Below are 20,750 nucleotides of genomic sequence, written 5' to 3'. Positions count from 1 at the left end.
TGACCACACTGGTGGTCAATAGGGCCACCGTATGCGAGTGGTTTTAGAGGGAGGGGGCTCCCTCTCTCACCCCACTTGCACACCCACGATGCGATCGCGGGGTGCCAAAGGTTTCTATGGCATCCGGTGGTCTAACAAAGGCCCCCAGGTCTACCTATTAGGCCATGAGGCATGGCCTAACAAATGCCTGTCAGTTTTACACGGACAGGCATAATACACTGCAATACAGAAGTATTGCAGTGTATTATAAAAGCGATCAAATGACTGCATAGTAAATTCCCCTAGTGGGACCAAAATAAAGTTTGAAGATAATAAATAAAAATCTCAAGTAAAAAAAAAATTTCCCTTATATTACGAAGAAAAACTAAAAAAAAATTACATGTTTACGTCCCTAATGACCCCAACTTTAAAGCGATTACATTATTCAACTTGCACAACGAACGCCGTAAAAGACAAAAATAGAAAACTATGCCAGAATTGCTGTTTTCTGTTCAACCTGCACACCTACGTCGACGCAAAAATAAAAAAGTTATAGCTCTTTGAACGATGGAAAAACTTAATATAGCTTGGTCACCAAGGCCTAAAATAGGCTGGTCACTAGGGGGTTAAACTGTTGCGAGACATTTTCCAGAAAAGACACAGGCCCCATAATATTAAGACTATAGTTACCACGGATAATATGCCACTAACAATCATGGTGGCAGAAACCTTGTACAGAAGCAGCTCTAGGAGATGTTCCTAGAATAATACTATGTGGCCGAATGTATGTGGACACCCCTCATTATTGAGTTCAGGTGTTTTAGCCACACCTATAGCATACAGGTGTATCAAGTCAAGCACACAGCCATGCAGGACAAACATTGGTAGTAGTAGTAAGGGTTGTACTGAAGAGCTTATTTACTTTCAACGTGGAACGATCATAAAATGCCACCTTTGCCGCAGGCCAGTTTTGGATATTTTTATTGCTGCTAGATTTGTTATTCCTCTGACGTGGAAGTCTAGCAACAGCTCCGCTATGAAGCGGTAAGACCAAGCAATCCCACAGAGCACAGCTGCCGAGCGCTGAAACGTGCGGTGCGTAAAAATCTCCCATCACTCACTAAAGAGTTGTAAACTGCCTCTGGGAGTGACATCAGCGCCAGAACGGTTCATCCGGACCTTCATGAAATAGGTTTCCATGGTTGAGCAGATGCACACAAGTCTAAGATCACCACACACAATGCCAGACGTCACCTGGAGCAGTGTAAAGCACCCTGCTACTAATCTGGAGAACTGGAAATGTGTTCTCTAGCATGATGAATTATGTCTCACTATTTGTCAGTATGATGGACAAAGTTGGGTTTGGCGGATGCCAGGAGAACACAACCAACCGAAATGCATAGTGCACACTGTAAAATATGGTGAAGGAAGGATAATGGCCTGGGGGTCTGGTCAGGGGTTGGGCTAGACCCTTTATTTCCAGTGAAAAATCATATTAACAAACCATGCTCCAACTTTGTGGGAACGGTTTGGGGTTCGGCCATTTTCTGTTCCAGCATGAATGTGCCCTAGTGCACAGAGCAAGATCCATAAAGACATGGTGGGGTGAGTTTGTTGTAGAAGAACTTGACAGGCCCGCACAGAGCTCTGACCTCAATCCCATCCAACACCTTTGGAATGAACTAGAACAGAGAATACGAGCCAGACCTTCTCATCCAAGATCAGCGTCTGACCTCACAAATGCCACTCCAGACACACTCCAGACACACTCCAGACACACTCCAGACACACTCCAGACACACTCCAGACACACTCCAGACACACTCCAGACACACTCCAGACACACTCCAGACACACTCCAGACACACTCCAGACACACTCCAGACACACTCCAGACACACTCCAAATTCTTGTGGAAAGCCGTCCCAGAGTAGTGGAAGCTATTATAGCGCAAAAAGGAGGGACCTACTACTTATTAATATCCATGGGTTTTGGAATGCGATGACCAACAAGCTCTTATCGGTGTGATGGTCAGATGCTGACATACTTTTGGCCAGATAGTGTATTTCGATAGTGAACCATATATTAGGTACTGCATGCAAATGGATAAAATAATAAGCTACTACATCCAAACATTTACACAGCGTGCTCTGAAGTTAGACCTGCTTGAATGTGCATATTATGGCGAGGGGAGAAAAACAGCTACCAGAAACTTGTGATACTGCTTATCTTCATGGGAAATTAAACGATCAGGCAGCTAGAATCAAGCAACTTAGATTCGATTAATATTGGGTGGATCCTGCGTGTCAGAAACACATAGGACCCGTTTTCAGCCGAGCCGTCAGTTCAGCTAAACGGAATCGGCTGAAAGAGAACGATACAGCGGCGACGCATACATGAAAGCTGTATAGTAAGAAGGAAAAAAAATAAAAATAAGTTAATCATAAAAGTTCTGAAAACTTTAAAAAAAACGCTTTCATTAAAAAAAAAGTAAAAAACAATTAAAAAAAAGTGTACATAGCCTTTAAGCAGAGGTCTGCAAAGCATCACAGACAATTATTTCGTTTATAAAACTGTGATATTATAAATTATTGCTGGAAACTATTATATGAGAAAATTCATGAACAGCCAAATTAAATCCAAAACGCCGTGCCCTCATTTTACGGCTTCATATTGGAGTCACGTAGCAGTTGTAATGTTCGCCTTCCACACTGTACTTCATGCAGGAAACCACATTTGCTAGAAAACCAATTTGCAGCGTCCACTAAGCTGCTCGCAAACAGAAAGGAATAATTTGTCCAGCAGTCGGAGTATAGGAGACGCAGCAGAGAGGGTTCTGACATACAGCTGGCCCCTCTAATTACATCCCAGTCACAACTTCAATTATCCCCTATCAGCCTGGGGCCTGGAGGTCACTCTATCAGCCCCATCATGCTTTGGAATGAAATTTCCAGGGTGAGGCCACCCGACAGCTCGGCCACAGCACTATCTCTTCTCACGCTGACAGCTAAATTATTTTTTTAAATTGAAAAAGTAAACATGTGGGCTCCGCTCTGCTGATAAGGGTCAAAAATGCTGCGCTGCAGACTAATAAACACCAGCGCTTGTGATCCTTGCCAAGTGCGGAGGACTAAATAAATATATAAAAGAGAGTGTTTCTTAAAAAATAAATAAATGGTAAAAGGAAATAAAAAAGGTGATGGGTGAAAACATCCTCCACAAGCTTGTTTACAAGCATTCATTACCAACACCAGTAGAGGGCGCTAACCATCCGAGGCACCACTGAAGAATCGAGCATATTTAAAGGGGTATTCTGGCTTCTGCAAGCAAATCTCATTCATGTTCTACTAACATTTCTACAAATTCCTAATATTTTTTTGTGCATCACTTTGCTTGAAGTCACTGAATGGAACCCTTCATTATTTACTTCCAGAGGATGAAAATTTGACTTTGTCATGTGATCTTCACTCAGGTGCATGGCTTGTTACAAGTAAAAAAAAATCTGATCTCTATCTTACCGTGTACCTGTATGATCACATGACCAGGTCAGATTTTAATCCTGAGGAATGGAAACATTTATTTCAATGACCACAAAAGCAGAGATCTGAAAGGGTAACTAAACGTTCAACAAACCTGACATGTCGGACATTTTGATTGGTGGGGGTTCCGAGCACTGAAACCCCCCCACCAATCGCTCAATCGAAGCGTCATCGGCTATATTAAAATAATATTAACACAAAGATATGTTTATGCTTCAAATTTGTGGGAACAGTTTGGGGCTCGGCCGTTTTATGTTCCAGCATGACTGTGCCCCAGTGCACAGAGCAAGGAGTGGAAGCAATTATATCGCAAAAAAGGGGGGGGGACGACAGCTACTTATTATTATCCATGGGTTTTGGAATAGGATGACAAACAAGCTCTTATAGGTGTGATGGTCAGATGCTGACATACTTTTGGCCAGATAGTGTATTTCGATAGTAAAACATATGTTGGGTACTGCATGCAAATGGATAAAATAAAGAACTACATCCAAACATTTACACAGCATGCTCATAGTAGCATGTCAGACGGTTTGGTTGGTGGGGGTCCGAGGATTGAGACCCCCACCAATCACTCAAACGAAGCGGCAGAAGTTTAGTTACCCTTTAAAACTATGAAGAATTGTCGTGCAAATTATATTTGAAAACTGCAGAACTTTTTCTTATACAACGAGATACCTTTATTTGCTGAACCATTATTATTTAGTTTAAAAAAACTCATTTTGAAATATCCTAATAGAGAATTTAATGTAGTAGGGGGTTCCACATTCAGGACCCTTAGCCGGAGCAGAGTATGGCTACAAGGAGCATCTCTGTCTTTCTGGGGGACACGCAAATCCATGCTTTACAAGTACAGTTCAAGGGTTTCAACGGAAATTGTGTAATGCTTCCTTTCTCCTGTGGTGGCGCTGCAGGAAAGTTGAATAGTTGTTGATGGATTTCCGCACAGATTACAGCTGATCACTGGGGGTTCAAGCAGTGGGACAACCTGTGATCTGATTATCGTTGCAAGAAATAAAGGATTGTCTAAAGTTGAATACCCCTTGAAAAAGCATGTTGCCATGTTTTTAACTTTGTAATGAACATAGATGGGTGTACAGGTCATCTATTCCAGACAATGCTCTATTAATGTATACGGGAGATCTGAGCCTCACAATATTTCCTGTATAATCTCCCTTGGAAACAGAGGAATTCTGATTATAAAAGTCTATTAGGGAATTGCTGTTAAGATAAATGGAGGTACATTAAAAGGGATTTTCCCACCAATGCTATTTATCACCTATGCACAGGATAGTTAATAAATGTATGAATGCTGGGGCCCCCACCGATCACTAGATCAGGGATCCCAAGTCTCCTGTTCCTCCTCACCTACACAGCTGTAGTTGAGCATGCATATGGTCGCCCTATAAAAATACTATGGGAGTGACGTAAAAAGCCAAGTGATTGGGGGGGGGCTCAGTAGTGGGACCCCGAGCGATGATATATTTATCGCCTTTACTGTAGATAGTGACAAATGTGATTGGTGGGAGAAGTCCTTTCAGGGATTTCTTTTATTCTGTAATTCCCTAGTATGTCAGTGTACGATCAAAGGCAACAATTAATATTTGATGCTTTACTATTTCATGTTACCTTTTTCTCCAAATCCCGAGACTTGGTTTCGCTTGTTTCCACCTTCTTCTTATCAATCAAGTGATCTGAAAGAAGAGAAGTTGGTCTTTACGCTTTACATGTTACAGGCACTTTACACATCATCATTACAGTCGTGATGCATAAGCCCTGGACACATTTTCTATAGAGGTTATAAGAGAATAGTGGAGTAAAAGATATACAGTAGATAGATCTGTATCTAAATGGTTACAACACGGTTACTTTTGTGAGCCAAGAACATGAAGCTGGAAGATTAATTTATCTGGTGAAGCCAAGAATGTTTGTTGTATTGATAAATTAACTGGACCATGCATAATAGCAGTGCCAAGAGCTTTAAGGCTGTTCCTTAAAGAGGACCAATCACCTGCCCGAAAAACTGCAGCTGACAACTCCGTTAGATTGCTGGAGACTCTCAGATTCTGGCACTTTAATGTTTCTATCTTTTAGCCCCCACTGCTCCGGAGATGTCGGTGCTGTTCGCTTTTGTGCCGGATATGCAAATAAGGCCGCTCACTTGCCAAGGGGGACTGAACCTTGCCTCTCTGACACCGTCCGTCAGCTTTAAACTAACGTTTAATCCTGGTTTGCTCTAAGTAAACTCTCAAATGGTTGACACTCTCAAAGGGGTGTTCTTTGAGAGTGTCAACCTTTTGACTCCTGTAGAGCCATGCAGGTTTTAGTAAATCTGCATACGAGAGTGTTGGATGGTAGCGAGATATGTTTCTGGCGTGTGTGGACTGTGTTTGTCTGAAATATGCTCTGTTTACTACACAAATAAAAGGCTAGAGAATGATTGAAAGAGTGGACATAGAATAAGCCCTTACAGTCGCACCCATGTCACATGCAGTAAAAGTTTGTATGTAACAAGTAGTTATAGCTATAAGATTTCCTAGTTTGGCTCGGTCCACATCAGTCTCGTCTGTGTTCTGCATATGTGCCAGGAAAGTATACGTCCCACGTATCCATAGGGTATCATTGACCTGACGGAAGCCAAAAGGGTGTACTTTTGGCATCTGCAGAACCAACATATACCCGCTACTGCAGCTGCACACATACACTGGGCATTGCCCTATAGTATGGAAGCAGGCTGTAGTTCAGCAGTAGGAAGATTTCACTGTGGTTACACTATGCTCTATTTGGAGCAAAAAAAAGGAGAATTCCTGTGAACGATCCAACAACTCATTTATATGTAAAAATTCTTCATTAAATTCAAATATAAATTTCTACCCTGAAATAATAGTAAGTACTGTCATTTTACACTTTCAAAGCCTTATTATCTCTACTAGAAGACTCCTACTAAGAACATCCACATAATAGCCAATTGAAGGCTCCTACATAAGAGGCCGTTATCTGTATTGTACATTCCACATTGACATTAGGGCTGCTTGAGAATTGACCACTGGTTACAAAGTTGTTACCCATTTCCCATTTGTTATTCATTTTTTCTTAGCACCAGCTTTTTCTATATTTAGGCCTCATGCACACGGCCGTAATTTTGATCTTCAATTACGGACCGTAATTGCGGATCAAAGTACAGACCTATTTATCTCTATTGCCCACGAACAGCTTCCCGTATATTTATGGGAAGGTGTCCGGCCCGTAGAAATGACCCTCAAAACATAGGACATGTCCTATTTTTTTGATTTTACGGACCGTGCTCCCATACTTTATAATGTGAGCACGGCCACATATGCGCATTACTGTCCGCGGCCGGCTGTGTCTGTAAATCAGCGGCCGTGATTAGGGGCACGGCCGAGTACCTTACCGAAATATTTCGGCAAATAATATTTGCACGTAATAGCCAAAAATGTGCTTAACAGATTGTGCACTTATGAATTTCTATTAAAGGGTAACTACACTTTCATCAACTGAAATAAAGATGCAGAAGCGCTTGCACCTTCGGCTGTGATCAGCACTCAGTAGGCTGAAGACTGCTTTCATAGATGTTCTATGCGAGCCGTCTCAGCCTGGACCCCCCACTGAGCCAAACTTTTGATATTTCTCTATGACATATCAAAAATTTGATGAAAGTGTAGTTGCTCTTTAAGGCTTACATTTTCACAACCAAATTTCTTTTACTGTCCAAATACATGAAAAGTGAAGCAAGCAAACATTGGTCCTTACTTCTTGATAACATATTTGGGTTTACAACAAGTAGGGGGCAGATGAAAGGAAAAATAACTATGATCAGACTACACAGGGTTTGTTTGTAGTCTGTTACCATGGAGACATGTCTGCAAAGGAGGTGCAGATATAACAGTAGAATATCTTCAATAAAGACTATTTGCAAAGTTGCTTGGATTTTCATTTAAGATAAATTGGATAAAGACATAATATAGTTGTGAATGTGATACAAAGATTCAATTTCTTATATTTTGGATGCTCAAAAAAAATAAAAAACAAACTTTTAGGATTTTTTTTGCAACAAAACTGGAAAATATATTTTAACAGCACGGTGGCTCAGTGGTTAGCACTATTGCCTTGCAGCGCTGGGGTCCTGGGTTCAAATCCAACTAAGGACAACATCTGCATGGAGTTTGTATGTTCTCCCCGTGTTTGCGTGGGTTTCCTCCGGGTACTCCGGTTTCCTCCCACACCCCAAAAACATACCAATAGGGAATTTAGATTGTAAGCCCCAATGGGGACAGTAAAAAAGAGGACCTCTGTGCAGCGCTGCGTAATATGTTGGCGCTATATAAGTAACTGAAATAAAAGGAGACCGCTCATGACAATATATTTCAATATATTTATAACGTCAAGAATTATTTTGTTATGTCGTGTTAAGTTGAGTTCATTAGCTAAAGAGGATAGCGGCCCAAGAACGGTAAAGTAAGAGGGGAAGTATTAGGAAGCACCAACAATCCAGAATAATTTATTTATATATTTTTTCCCATTTCCTCCTAATTATTGTCTGGACTGTGGTAATAAATAAATATTTCCAAATGTCTTCTGGTCTTGTGAAATTACACATTGTTTTTCAGTTCTGTGCAGGAAACAAGTGCTAACTTCTGGATCAAATGCCGGATTAAAGGAATTTCACGGTTTTAGGGAATTTTCTTTTTTGCTATTTCAAAATTGCATGATATTGGTTTTTTTTCTTATTAGAGGCACAGCGCCTTTGTGTTGTCACCATGTATTGGCTCGAGCTTACACGTCACATGAACCTCTACAGAAGAGCTCAACAGTACACGTAAACACATACCTATTAGGCTTTCAATGTCAATGCTTAAACGTTTGCATTTGAAGTCGGGGTCAGCTCCATTTTTGTGCAGGATTATCTGAGACACTACTTCATCAATCACCTTGTAGTACTGCGGTCTGAAGAGGGAGAGAGGAAAATTTGTAAACTTTGCAGATCAACACAATTTCCAGTGTACAGAGAAGCGTGAAACTCATCAACGAAGCAATTTTAGTTCAACACCGATGAAAAACTTGTAGCATTAAAGAAATAAGACGGTTGTGACAGTCACTGAAAGATGTGACCAGAGGCATCTCAGCATGGCACAAGGTTTCTCAAGAAAGTTCACTGACCGGACCTCTTTGAAGTTGTGTATTTTGAGCAGTGGTGATCGTCTGGTTTGAAAAACATATTTGCTAGATAAAAAGTCAATTTTAATAACCCTTTAATATGGATCTTCTCAGCTGCTGACATTTTCCTGCATGTATTACAACATTAATAGAGTTAGGGTAACAGCTCTAAATGTATTTTAGTCTATCCCCTTTATAAGATCACTATACATACACCACTTAAAAAATAAAAAATTAATCCTACTGTCTTCAAGTGTTACATATGTAACAGCAGAAAGGTTTACAACTGTGTGGTAATGGGGCTCTATGGGTTAGTAAACTAAAATATGTTCTCATATACTAGTCCGTCTCAATGAATTAGAAGATCATCAAAAAGTTAATTTCAGTAATTCAATTCAAAACGTACACACAGAGTGATCTGTTTCCAGCATTTTTTTTTCTTTTAATGTTGATGATTACGGTAACAGTTAATGAAAACCCAAAATTTATTGTCTCAGAAAATTAGATTATAGGAGCCCAATTTCAAAAATGATTTTTAACACCTTCCCCCTTTGGCCACTTTTGACCTTCAGGATGCAGCCTTATTTTTCAAATCTGACATGTTTCACTTTATGTGGTAATAACTCTGGAATGCTTTTACCAATCCAAGTGATTCTGAGATTGTTTTCTCGTGACACATTGGACTTTATGTTACTGCCAAAATTAGCTCGATACATTCAGTATTTAATTGTGAAAAACACCAAAATGTAGTGAAAAATATGCAAAAATTAGCATTTTTCTAAATTTAAATGTATCTGCTTGTAAGACAGGCAGTTATGCCACACATAGTCAGCTAATTAACATCCCCCATATGTCTACTTTAGATTGGCATCGTTTTTTGAACATCCTTTTATTTTTCTAGGACATCACAAGGCTTAGAACTTTAGCAGCAATATCTCACATTTTCAAGAAAATTTCTAAAGGATAATTTTACAGGGGCCAGTTCAGTTGTGAAGCGGCTTTTAGGGCCTTATATGTTAGAAACCCCCAATAAGTCATCCCATTTTAAAAACTTCACCTCTCAAAGTATTCAAAACAGCATTTAGAAAGTTTCTTAACCCTTTAGGGATTTCACAGGCATTAAAGCAAAGCAGAGGGGAAATTTTCAAATTTATTTTTTTTTTATTTTTTTTGCATCTATTTTTTTTGTAACACCGTAAGTTTTACCAGAGAAACACAACTCAATATTTATTGCCCAGGTTCTACAGTTTTAGGAGATATCCCACATGTGGCCCTAGCATGCTAATGGACTGAAGCACAGGCCACAGAATCAAAGAAGCACCTAGAGGATTTTGGGGCCTCCTTTTTATTAGAAAATATTTTAGGCACCATGTCAGGTTTGAAAGGCTCTTGCGGTGCCAAAACTACTTGAGAAAATTATCTAGGGGTATAGTGAGCATTTTGACCCCGCAGGTTTTTTGCAGAAATGATTGGAAGTAGGCCGTGAAAATTAAAATCTACATTCTTTCAAAGAAAATGTAGGTTTAGCTAATTTTTTCTAATTTCCACATGGACTAAAGGAGAAAAAGCACAGCAAAATTTGTAAAGCAATTTCTCCCAAGTAAAACAGTATCCCACATGTGGTCATAAACAGCTGTTTGGACACAAGGCAGGGCTCAGAAAAGAAAGAGCGCCATTTGGAGCTCACCCCACAGGTCTTTTCCATGAATGATTGCGCTGCGGAAGGTGCAAAGTTAAAAAAAAATTTTTCCCTACATATGCTATTTCAGTGGCAAATATGTGGCGCCCAGCTTGTGCCACTGGAGAGACACACCCCAATTATTGTTAAAAGGTTTCTGCCGAGTATGGTGATGCCATATATGTGGAAGTAAACTGCTGTTTAGGCACACTGTAGGGTTCAGAAGGGAGATAGCACCATATGGAGAGTGGATTTTGCTTGGTAGTAATTTTGTTTGAGTATTGCTGGTGTTTCGGTTTATAATGTGGGGGGCACATGTAAGCTGGGCAGAGTACATCAGGGGCATAGTCAGGTGGTAGAATAATGGGGTAAAAAAAAAAAAGACTAAAATAATCCATAGATGTGTGTTACGCTGTGATCGATCCTTTCTGCACAGGCCGGTGTCGCACTGATAAACTGTGTCCTTTCTTATCCCCCTTTTGGTCCACACTCTGCACCTTTGCAGTTTGGGGAAGTTTGCTGGGAAAGTGACGTCCTGGTATAATACGGGCACCCTCTCTTCCAGCAGAAATGTTTGGGCCCTCCCCTTCCTGGTTCCCTAATTTTAGGGGCCTTGACAATTCGCCACTTGAAAGAGAAGAAATGTTCCCCTCGGGCCTGCACAATTTTTTCTTTCCTGACTTATTGGAGCCTTAACTAAATTTTATTTTTTCATAGACGTAGTGACATGAGGGCTGTATTTTTGTGGGACGAGCTGTAGTTTTTATTGGTACCATTTTGGGGTACATTCAACTTTTTGATCACGTGTTATCCTTTTTTTTTTTTTTGGGAGGCCAGGTGACAAAAAAACAGCAATTCTAGCACATTTTTTTAGTTCTTTTTATTTAGCGTTCACCACGCATCATAAATTACATGTTAACTTTATTCTGCGGGTCAGTACGATTCCGGCGATATCTAATTTATAGAACTTTTTTTATGTTTTACAACTTTTTGCACAATAAAATTACTTTTGTAAAGACAATGTATTTTTTCTGTCGCCAAGTTGCGAGAACCAGAACGTTTTAATTTTTTCGTTGACGGAGCTGTATGAGGGCTTGTTTTTTGCGACACGAGTTATAGTTTTTATAGGTAACATTTTTGGATACATGCGACTTTTTGATCACTTTTTATTTTAATTTTTGGAAGACAAAGTGACAAAAAAACAGCAATTATGGCAGTATTTTGAGTGTTTGTTTTTACGGCGTTCACTGTGAGGGATAAATAACATACCGTAATATTTTTATAGTTCATTTTTATAGTTCAGGTCGTTTCCTGTCGCAGCGATACCAAATATGTATGGCTTTATTTTTTTCAATAATAAATGACTTGATAAGGGAAAAAGGGCAATTGTGTTTTATGTTATTACTTGAAACTTTTATTGTATTTTTTTTACAACTTTTATTTAGTCCCACTTGGAGACTTGAAACTCCAACTGTTTGTTTGATGTTCTAATACATTGCACTACTGCAATGTATTAGAACTGTCAGTTGTTCACTGACAGCAAGCCGATCAGGCTCCGCTTCCGGACGGGGCCTAATCTGCTTCCGTAATGGCAGACAGGAAGCCATTGTTAGGCCTCCTGTTGCCATAGTTGCAGTCGCCAGCATTGCCATCGCATGGCAGGCTGCCGATGTGCTACATACCGCTAAGATGCAGCGATCGCTTTGGATCGATGCACTGAAGGGGTTAATGGCAGGAATCGGAGCTAGCCTCCGATCGCCTTTACAGCCACCGGCAACCCAACGATCACGTCACTTGGGTGCCGGTGGCTAAAAACTCCTCACATGCTGCGATCTCTATTGAACGCAGTATGTGAGGAGTTAATCGGCCGGATCGGAGGCTAGCTCCGGTCCTGGCCGATACCACAGGGTGCCAGCTGGAACATACAGCTGGCACCCGGCGGTGATGGTGCTGGCTCAGCTCCTTTACATACAAGTTATGTGGAATTGCGTTAAAACACCAGTTCCCATCACGTAACTGTACGTGATTATGCGGGAAGGGGTTAATATCGAAATGTTGTCCTACTGAAAAGCATGTACAGTATATGCACTCAATACTTGGTCGGGGCTCTGACTCTGCAAGCATTACTGTATCAATGCGGCGTGGCATGGATGCGATCAGCCTGTGGCGCTGCTGAGGTGTTATGGAAGCCCAGGTTGCTTTGATAGTGGCCTTCAGCTCGTCTGCATTGTTGGGTCTGGTGTCTCATCTTCCTCTTGACAATACCCTATAGATTCTCTATGGGGTTAGGTCAGGCGAGTTTGCTGGCCAATCAAGCGCAGTGATACTGTGGTTATGAAACCAGGTATTGGTACTTTTGGCAGTGCGGGCAGGTGCCAAGTCCTGCTGGAAAATGAAATCAGCATCTCCATAAAGCTGGTCAGCAGAGGGAAGCATGAAGTGCTCCATTGATGCAGTAATTCAGGCAAAAGGAGCCCCGACCAAGTACTGAGTGCATATATATTGTATATACTTTTCAGTAGGCCAAAACTTAAAAATCATTTTTTAAATTGGGCTTATATAATATTCTAATTTTCTGAGACACAAAATTTTGGGTTTTCATTAACGGTTACCATAATCATCAACATTAAAAAAAATATGCTGGAAATAGATCACTGTGTGTGTAATGAATCTATAGAATAAATGAGTTTCACTTTTTGAATTGAATTACTGAAATAATTTAACTTTTTGATGATATTCTAATTCACTGAGACGGACTATTCTATATAAATACATCTTCCATAGATCATGGGGACCACTAATACAGAGACAATGTACTAGTGCAATGGTTTTCAAGTGGTGAACCGTGGTCTGAATCCGGACCAGACCCTGCAGACTGTCACAGATGCTTCAGAAGAGGGCAGGGTCTCCTCCAATGCCGTCAGTAGTGGAACGAGCCCCAACATGCATGGTCCCAATTAGTTTAGAGGGCTGGTCTGGGAGTCGAAATTAATTTATAAGGCTCGTCTGAGGTCTGAATTAATTTTAGTGGTCTGTTTGGGGCCTGAATTAATTTTAAAGGGTCTGGTCTTGGGTCTTAATTTTGGGGTCAGGTCTGAATTAATATAGGGGTCTGTTTTTCTCACTGCAAAATAATAAATCTTGATTAAACCGTTCTACAAAAAGTTTGCGAAACTTTCACAAGACGACGTATTTACTGTTGGTGTTCAGCTAAGACCTTCCCGACTGCAGGCTCAGGTAAGCTGACCTTTACTAGAACTAGTCGAGTACCCCTGTACTAGAGGGTCAACGTACACAGAACTCTTCAATTGCATACCTCACAAAGTAAAAACAGTGTCCAAGATCTAATCTCAGAATTACCAACGGAACCAGAAAATTAAAAGTAAAAATTGTTTTAAATTGTCTTACATGGTGACAGCGCAGAAGGCTTTACTCCTCTCATAATAAAACGCTTTACAGGGCTTCAGATGCGTCCTCCCTTAACTTAACTCTAAACCAGACATACCCGGAGATGTAATGTATGTCGCGAGATGGTAAGAAGGATCTGTCACTGCTTTATTTATTCTCTATCTCCTAACTAATCTAATAGGCGCTATGATGCTGATAACTACAGTGTGATTTTTTTTTTCAAAAACGTTTATTAATTGCAAAGTTACTTGCATTTTTCTAAATATGGTAATTTGGCTATACTTACCAAATAGGAGGTGACTATTTCACTCTGGGCGGTGAAATGTTTTCTGTAGGACGCTGTAAATCAGCATCATACAATTCTCGTCTTCCCAGCCCAGCAACACAGCGTGATCATATAGTATACAGTTTCCATTTCCGAATGTGTTTTCAACTGGTAAAACCTCTGGTTGTTTCACAGCTAGAACTGTGATCAGAATCTCATCTTTCATATAACACCAGACCAACTGTTCTAGGTGGTCCACAGCCGGAGATATGGCAGCCGGAGATATTTGAAGTGATCCCCCTTCCCTCCATCCTTAGTCTCTCACACGGTGTGAAGCAGCTTCATGCTGATAGGACAGCATCAGAGGCTGTGGTAGCTCCACCTCAGGAGAATCGCTGATGTTGACACCCACTTGTTTAGTATAGCCTCATTTGCATATTTAGAAAAAAAGCTCATAACTTAAAGAGGCTCTGTCACCACATTATAAGTGCCCTATCTCCTACATAATGTGATTGGCGCTGTAATGTAGATTACAGCAGTGTTTTTTTATTTAGAAAAACGATCATTTTTGACGGAGTTATGACCTATTTTAGCTTTATGCTAATGACTTTCTTAATGGACAACTGGGCGTGTTTTACTTTTTGACCAAGTGGGCATTGTGGAGAGAAGTGTATGACGCTGACCAATCAGTGACCAATCAGCGTCATACACTTCTCTCCATTCATTTACACAGCACATAGTGATCTAACTAGATCACTATGTGCAGTCACTTACTCACATATTAAAGTTACTGAAGTGTCCTGACAGTGAATAGACATCATCACTACCAGCCAGGATGCGATGTCTATTCAGAATCCTGACACTTTGGTAACGTTTGTGTGAGATTTACAGCAAAGCCAGCGTAATCTCACGAGATTACGCTGTAAACCGTCATTTAAAACGAGATTACGCTTGCCGTGCTGTAAATCTCACACGTACGTTACCGAAGTGTCAGGATTCTGAATAGACATCACGTCCTGGCTGGTAGTGATGTCTATTCACTGTCTGGACACTTCAGTAACGTTAATATGTGAGTAAGTGACTGCACATAGTGATCTAGTTAGATCACTATGTGCTATGTAAATGAATGGAGAGAAGTGTATGACGCTGATTGGTCAGCGTCATACACTTCTCTCCACAATGCCCACTTGGTCAAAAAGTAAAACACGCCCAGTTGTCCATTAAGAAAGTCATTAGCATAAAGCTAAAATAGGTCATAACTCCGTCAAAAATGATCATTTTTCTAAATAAAAAACACTGCTGTAATCTACATTACAGCGCCGATCACATTATGTACAAGATAGTGCACTTATGTGGTGACAGAGCCTCTTTAAAATAATAAATTTTTGGGGACACAATTTTCACTAGTTTTATCAGTGTGACAGCGCCTATTAGATTATCTAGGAGATAGGGCATTACTAAACTAGTGACAGCCTCTTTAAAGAGGCTCTGTCACCACATTATAAGTGCCCTATCTCCTATATAAGGAGATGGGCGCTATAATGTAGGTGACAGCAGTGTTTTTTATTTAAAAAAACAATCTATTTTTACCACTTTATTAGCGATTTTAGATTTATGCTAATGAGTTGCTTAATGCCCAAGTGGGTGTATTTTTACTTTAGACCAAGTGGGCGTTGTACAGGGGAGTGTATGACGCTGACCAATCAGCATCATTAACTCCTCTCCATTCATTTACACAGCGCATAGGGATCTTGTTAGATCCTTATGTGCTGTCTTATACTAACACATTAACAATACTGAAGTGTTTAGACAGTGAATAGACATTCCACGGGATGTCTATTCACAATCTCTGCCCTTCGTTACGATTTCTATGGTAGTTCCAGCAGAGGAAGCGTGATCTCGTTGTAACCTGTCATTTACCGCGTAATCTCGCTGTAACTACCACAGAGATTGGTCAGCGTCATACACTCCCCTGTACAACGCCCAGTTGGTCTAAAGTAAAAATACGCCCACTTGGGCATTAAGCAACTCAGCATAAATCTAAAAACGCGAATAAAGTGGTAAACATAGATCGTTTTTTAAATAAAAAGCACTGCTGTCACCTACATTATAGCGCAGAACTCCTTATGTAGGAGATAGGGCACTTATAATGTGTTGACAGAGCCTCTTTAAGCATGTATAAAAAAATGTATGATTAATCTATATTTTCTTTACGGAATGGCTATGACTGATGCCTCAGAGAGAGAGGATGCCTCTGCCACTCCCATGTGAAAAAAAATGTAGAATGTATACTTTTTTTTTTACAGTGTGGCACGAGATTGTATGGCATTAGGTATAACTTAATGCAATTCAAGAAAAGTTAAGGGCGGACACATCTGTAGTTTCCCCTTCCTCAGATTTCTAAAACAATGCTACAATTGATTAAAAAAAAAAAAAAATGCCAGATCCGGTCCCAGGTGGCAACAGAGGTGGTCATTTTTGACGGAGTTATGACCTATATTTGCTTTATGCTAATGAGTTTCTCAATGGACAACTGGGCGTGTTTTACTATATGACCAAGTGGGCGTTGTACAGAGGAGTGTATGAGGCTGACTAATCAGTGACCAATCAGCGTCATATACTTCTCGATCTTCATTTACACAGCACATAGCGATATAGCTATATCGCTATGTGCAGTCACATAAACACACTATAACGTTACTCCAGTGTCCTGACAATGAATATACATTACCTACAGCCAGCACGTGATGTGTATTCATTCTCCTGACCACTTCTGTAGTGTCTCTGTGATTTACAGCATAGCAGGCGTAGTCTCCGCTGTAAGCGGTCATTCACAGCGAGACCTCGCTGTGCTGTAAATCACAGAGACGTGCAAAGAAGTGACAGGATTCTGAATACACATCACGTCCTGGCTGGAGGTAGTGTATATTCATTGTCAGGACACTGCAGTAATGTTATAGTGTGTTTATGTGGCTGCACATAGCGATATAGCTATATCGCTATCTGCAGTGTCAATGAATGGAGAGAAGTGTATGACGTTGATTGTCACGGATTGGTCAGCGTCATACACTCCACTGTACAACGCCCACTTTGTAAAAAAAGTAAAACACGCCCAGTTGTCCATTGAGAAACTCATTAGCATAAAGCAAATATAGGTCATAACTCCGTCAAAAAAGATAGTTTTTCTAAATAAACACTGCTGTTATCTACATTACAGCGCCGATCACATCATGTACAATATAGGCCACTTATAATGTGGTGACAGAGCCTCTTTAAACTTCAAATAAACTTCTGTACTTCTGACATTATTCATGCCCTATACACAAGGACCTACGGTGGTGGACATCTAGTAATGCAAAGTGTATATTCTGTAAATTTTTTACCATCTGCCCGATTCTGGTACGGAGTATCTGTGCAGTACTTCTTTACATTAGACTAATCTAAATGTGCCTATCCCGATGCGCCGGTCTATCTAGTCTGCTAGAGATATGGCTGTATTAGGGCTCATTTAGATGAGCGTAATACTCGTCCGTGTGCGGTGCGTTGAAATCACTCACAGCACATGGGAACCATGCAATTCAATGGTACCATTCACACATGCATTGTTTTTCTCACAGCGAGTGTCTGTTGCGTGAAACTTACTGCATGTCCTATATTGGTGCGTTTTCACGCACCTAGCCGCCCATTGGACGACACACATGTGCTGTCAAATACATAGAAAAGCAGAGGAATAAACGTAAAAAAAAGAAAATTAAGTGCTTGCACGGACGTAATAAACTCATGCCTTACGCAAACCACACTGACAAGAAATGAGGAAAAACGCTGCGTTTTTTTACGCGTGCACATCGTATACGCGCAAATGTAGCCTTAGCAGAAGATAAAGCTAGAAGTGGTATTATACAGGTACACACAGCTCTCTTATACCTCCCAGAGGATTTGACAAGATATGCGGCAGTCCCTTTTGTTAAAAGGCTGTGGGAATAGTACTACAAGGATGGCAGTAACGAAACAAACAACTATGACAGAAGAAGGATAAACAAGTATTTGAAATAATGGACCCGCATCCACGACTGCTTCATTATGTTACGGCCCAGACGAAGAACTAGTAAGATTAATAAAACAACACATTGAACCATTACGTATTCGACAATCCTCTTCTATTACTTAAAAAATAATGGGGCTTTGATTGCCATACGAGTCTGTGAACACTCAGCTCAGAAGACCGGTATTGGAAGGGAAGAAGAAAAGGGGAACAATCCAGAGAAAACAATAAAAGGAGAACACTGCCATCTGCTGGCAACACAGAGAAATGCTTTTTTATGTAATAGAATTATCCTCATCACGTTATCCTCATACCATTGCGCAGAATAAATATTATTAGTAACCACATTAACATAGGAATATAAGGGGCCCAAATAATGCTCCATATTTTATATATTACAACTGAGAATATCACCAAAACCAGCCTTATATTTTGGGACAAAATCTCATTTTGTGTTCTGGACCATGATTTCTTGCAAAATAGATAATCGACACATTTATTGTGGAATTTCTAATTGTACTGCTTGCAGCTATTGTGTCGCTCCTCCCATTCCATTTAGATTGTAAGCTCTTATGGGCAAGGGATTCTCTCCTTTTGTCTAATTGTTTAATTAGATTTTTTGCCGTTTTACTATTTTGTTCCCTTTTTAATTGTAAAGCGCTGTGTAATAGGTTGGCGCTATATAAAATCAGAAAATGAAGGGACAATATATCAAACTACAGGACGCAGGCTGCCATAAAACAGCTCTATTGTCCCTATACAGATGTGTCCATTCTTAGCTTTTCTTGAATTTGGTTAAGGATTTCAATTTCTCATGAAATCAACATAATATTGTAACACGGTGGCAAAACCCGTGACAGGCTGCACGTCACGTCACAACCACTGGGTGGCTACACAGAGACAAATATAGCATAGACATCTCATGACAGAGATGCCTAAGGGGGAGGGGGAGAATCTGACACATCTCATATTAATGGGACAACGCCACAATACTAGGCAGAGCCGCTACGAAATTAAAGGTGTGTGCAAATACGAACTAGACTGAAACCGACTACAGCTCAATACATGTAAAAAAAAACGACATAAATTTGGCATGGTTTTAATAGTAACGGTCCCTAAAATAAAATGAACGTATAAAACGTATACCGCACGATGAGCACCTTAAAAACAACTGTCGAAATTGCTGTTTTTTTATTTTCTACCCCCCCCCCCCAAACAAATTTATACAAATTATTCAATACATTATATGAACCTCAGAAAAGGTTCCTATAAAAATTACAACTTGTCTTGCAAAACGAAAGGTCTCATACAGATCCATTCAAGAAAAAAAGAAACATTTATGATGGCTGGAGGGGGAAGACATTTCACTGGTCCTCAAGGCTAAAATTAGTTACGTCTCTAGGGGGTTAAAATGCACTTAAGAAACCCGAGATGTGCGGTAACTATATTTACTTAAACAATTTTAAAATCCACAATAAAAAAAAGTGAAATTCTCAATAGGGGGTTTCTCACTTTTAATGTGACTGTTAGGGGGGGGGGGGGTGAAGGAAAGAATTGCTGGGAATTTTTTTGTGTGTGAATTTTCTAAGTTTAATGTCGCTTTGTAAGTATACGTGCAGGCACGATGAACGCTGTATGCACAATTGTGTTTGGGAAATCTGGTCTACAATTTCCCGCTTCCGTAATATCAGGTTCTCAGCTGCATTACTATAGAGATCACAGTGACCTTGTCCTTACAGTTTGCTGCAGTTCTGTATTCAAACGCTTTACTCCAGTGAAGAGATGGAAGAGCCGGTGTATTATATAATATATCGCACACTATGGAGAACAAACACAGTAGGCTCATCAGAATTCCTTTATATACCCATGTAGCTGCTTCATACCTGGCGTCATAGTCATTCCGGACCAGCAGGAGATGCTGCAAGACAGAGAGAAACAGCTGTTCTGCTGCAGAGTCTTTCACAGTGTTGTGAAGTACTTGGAAGACTTCTTGGACATCAGTAAGCAAAGAGTTAAGGAAAGTGGATTCAAAGAAAAAAAATCTATACAGCTTAAATAGATACTTAAAGGGATTTTCCAGTCTGTGCCGATTTTGGCTGAAGCTGTGACTTGCAGTATCGGCACTTGACTGCTCCAACCAATCACTGGCAGCAGCGGTGATGTCAGCAGGTACGGTACGACATATCACAGCTTCAGGCACAGAAGTTGTTGGGGCAAGACTAGGCTTCTTGTATCATTATCCCCATTCAAATTGGTTGCATGACTTAGACAACCCCCTGTAAAATGCGCAGATGTAAGCAGGTTAATAGAGACAATATCTAGATCGGCTTGCTTATAATGGCGCACATAACTTACCCGTTGATGAATCTATTCTTCATTATTTAGGGTGAAACGCATTGGGAACTTATTTGCATTTACATACTGTGGTACTTTGCCATCTGATATGGATTGGGTACATCAGGATCCACCATAGAGAGTTTTCCCATCGGGGATGACCTGTATAGTGGCCAAATAAGGGTTTCCCAGGCTTAAAGGGGTTGTCCAGTTTCAGCAAATTAATGTTATTTTTTGTACAGTAAAAAGTTATACAACTTTCCAATATACTTTCCGTACCAATTCTTCCGTTAAGATCTCTGCTTGCGGTCATTCAGTGTGAACATTCGT

At 40.3% G+C, this 20,750-nt stretch overlaps 1 protein-coding gene across 1 annotated transcript in view; it reads right to left on the bottom strand.

The window, feature by feature from the left end:
* DIAPH1 (diaphanous related formin 1) overlaps nt 1-20,750 on the bottom strand; it is a 118,195-nt gene that overhangs the window by 9,028 nt on the left and 88,417 nt on the right. Inside the window, exons 12-14 of the mRNA XM_075859356.1 lie at nt 19,970-20,086; nt 8,368-8,483; nt 5,148-5,212 (exon numbers count right to left, since the gene is read on the bottom strand). Coding sequence (XP_075715471.1) covers nt 5,148-5,212; nt 8,368-8,483; nt 19,970-20,086 — 298 coding nt within the window. The remainder of the gene's footprint in view (nt 1-5,147; nt 5,213-8,367; nt 8,484-19,969; nt 20,087-20,750) is intronic.

The sequence above is a fragment of the Rhinoderma darwinii genome, chromosome 3 (genome assembly GCF_050947455.1).
Source record: "Rhinoderma darwinii isolate aRhiDar2 chromosome 3, aRhiDar2.hap1, whole genome shotgun sequence".
Lineage (NCBI taxonomy): Eukaryota > Metazoa > Chordata > Amphibia > Anura > Rhinodermatidae > Rhinoderma > Rhinoderma darwinii.
This window is presented reverse-complemented; position numbering and strand designations above follow the sequence as displayed.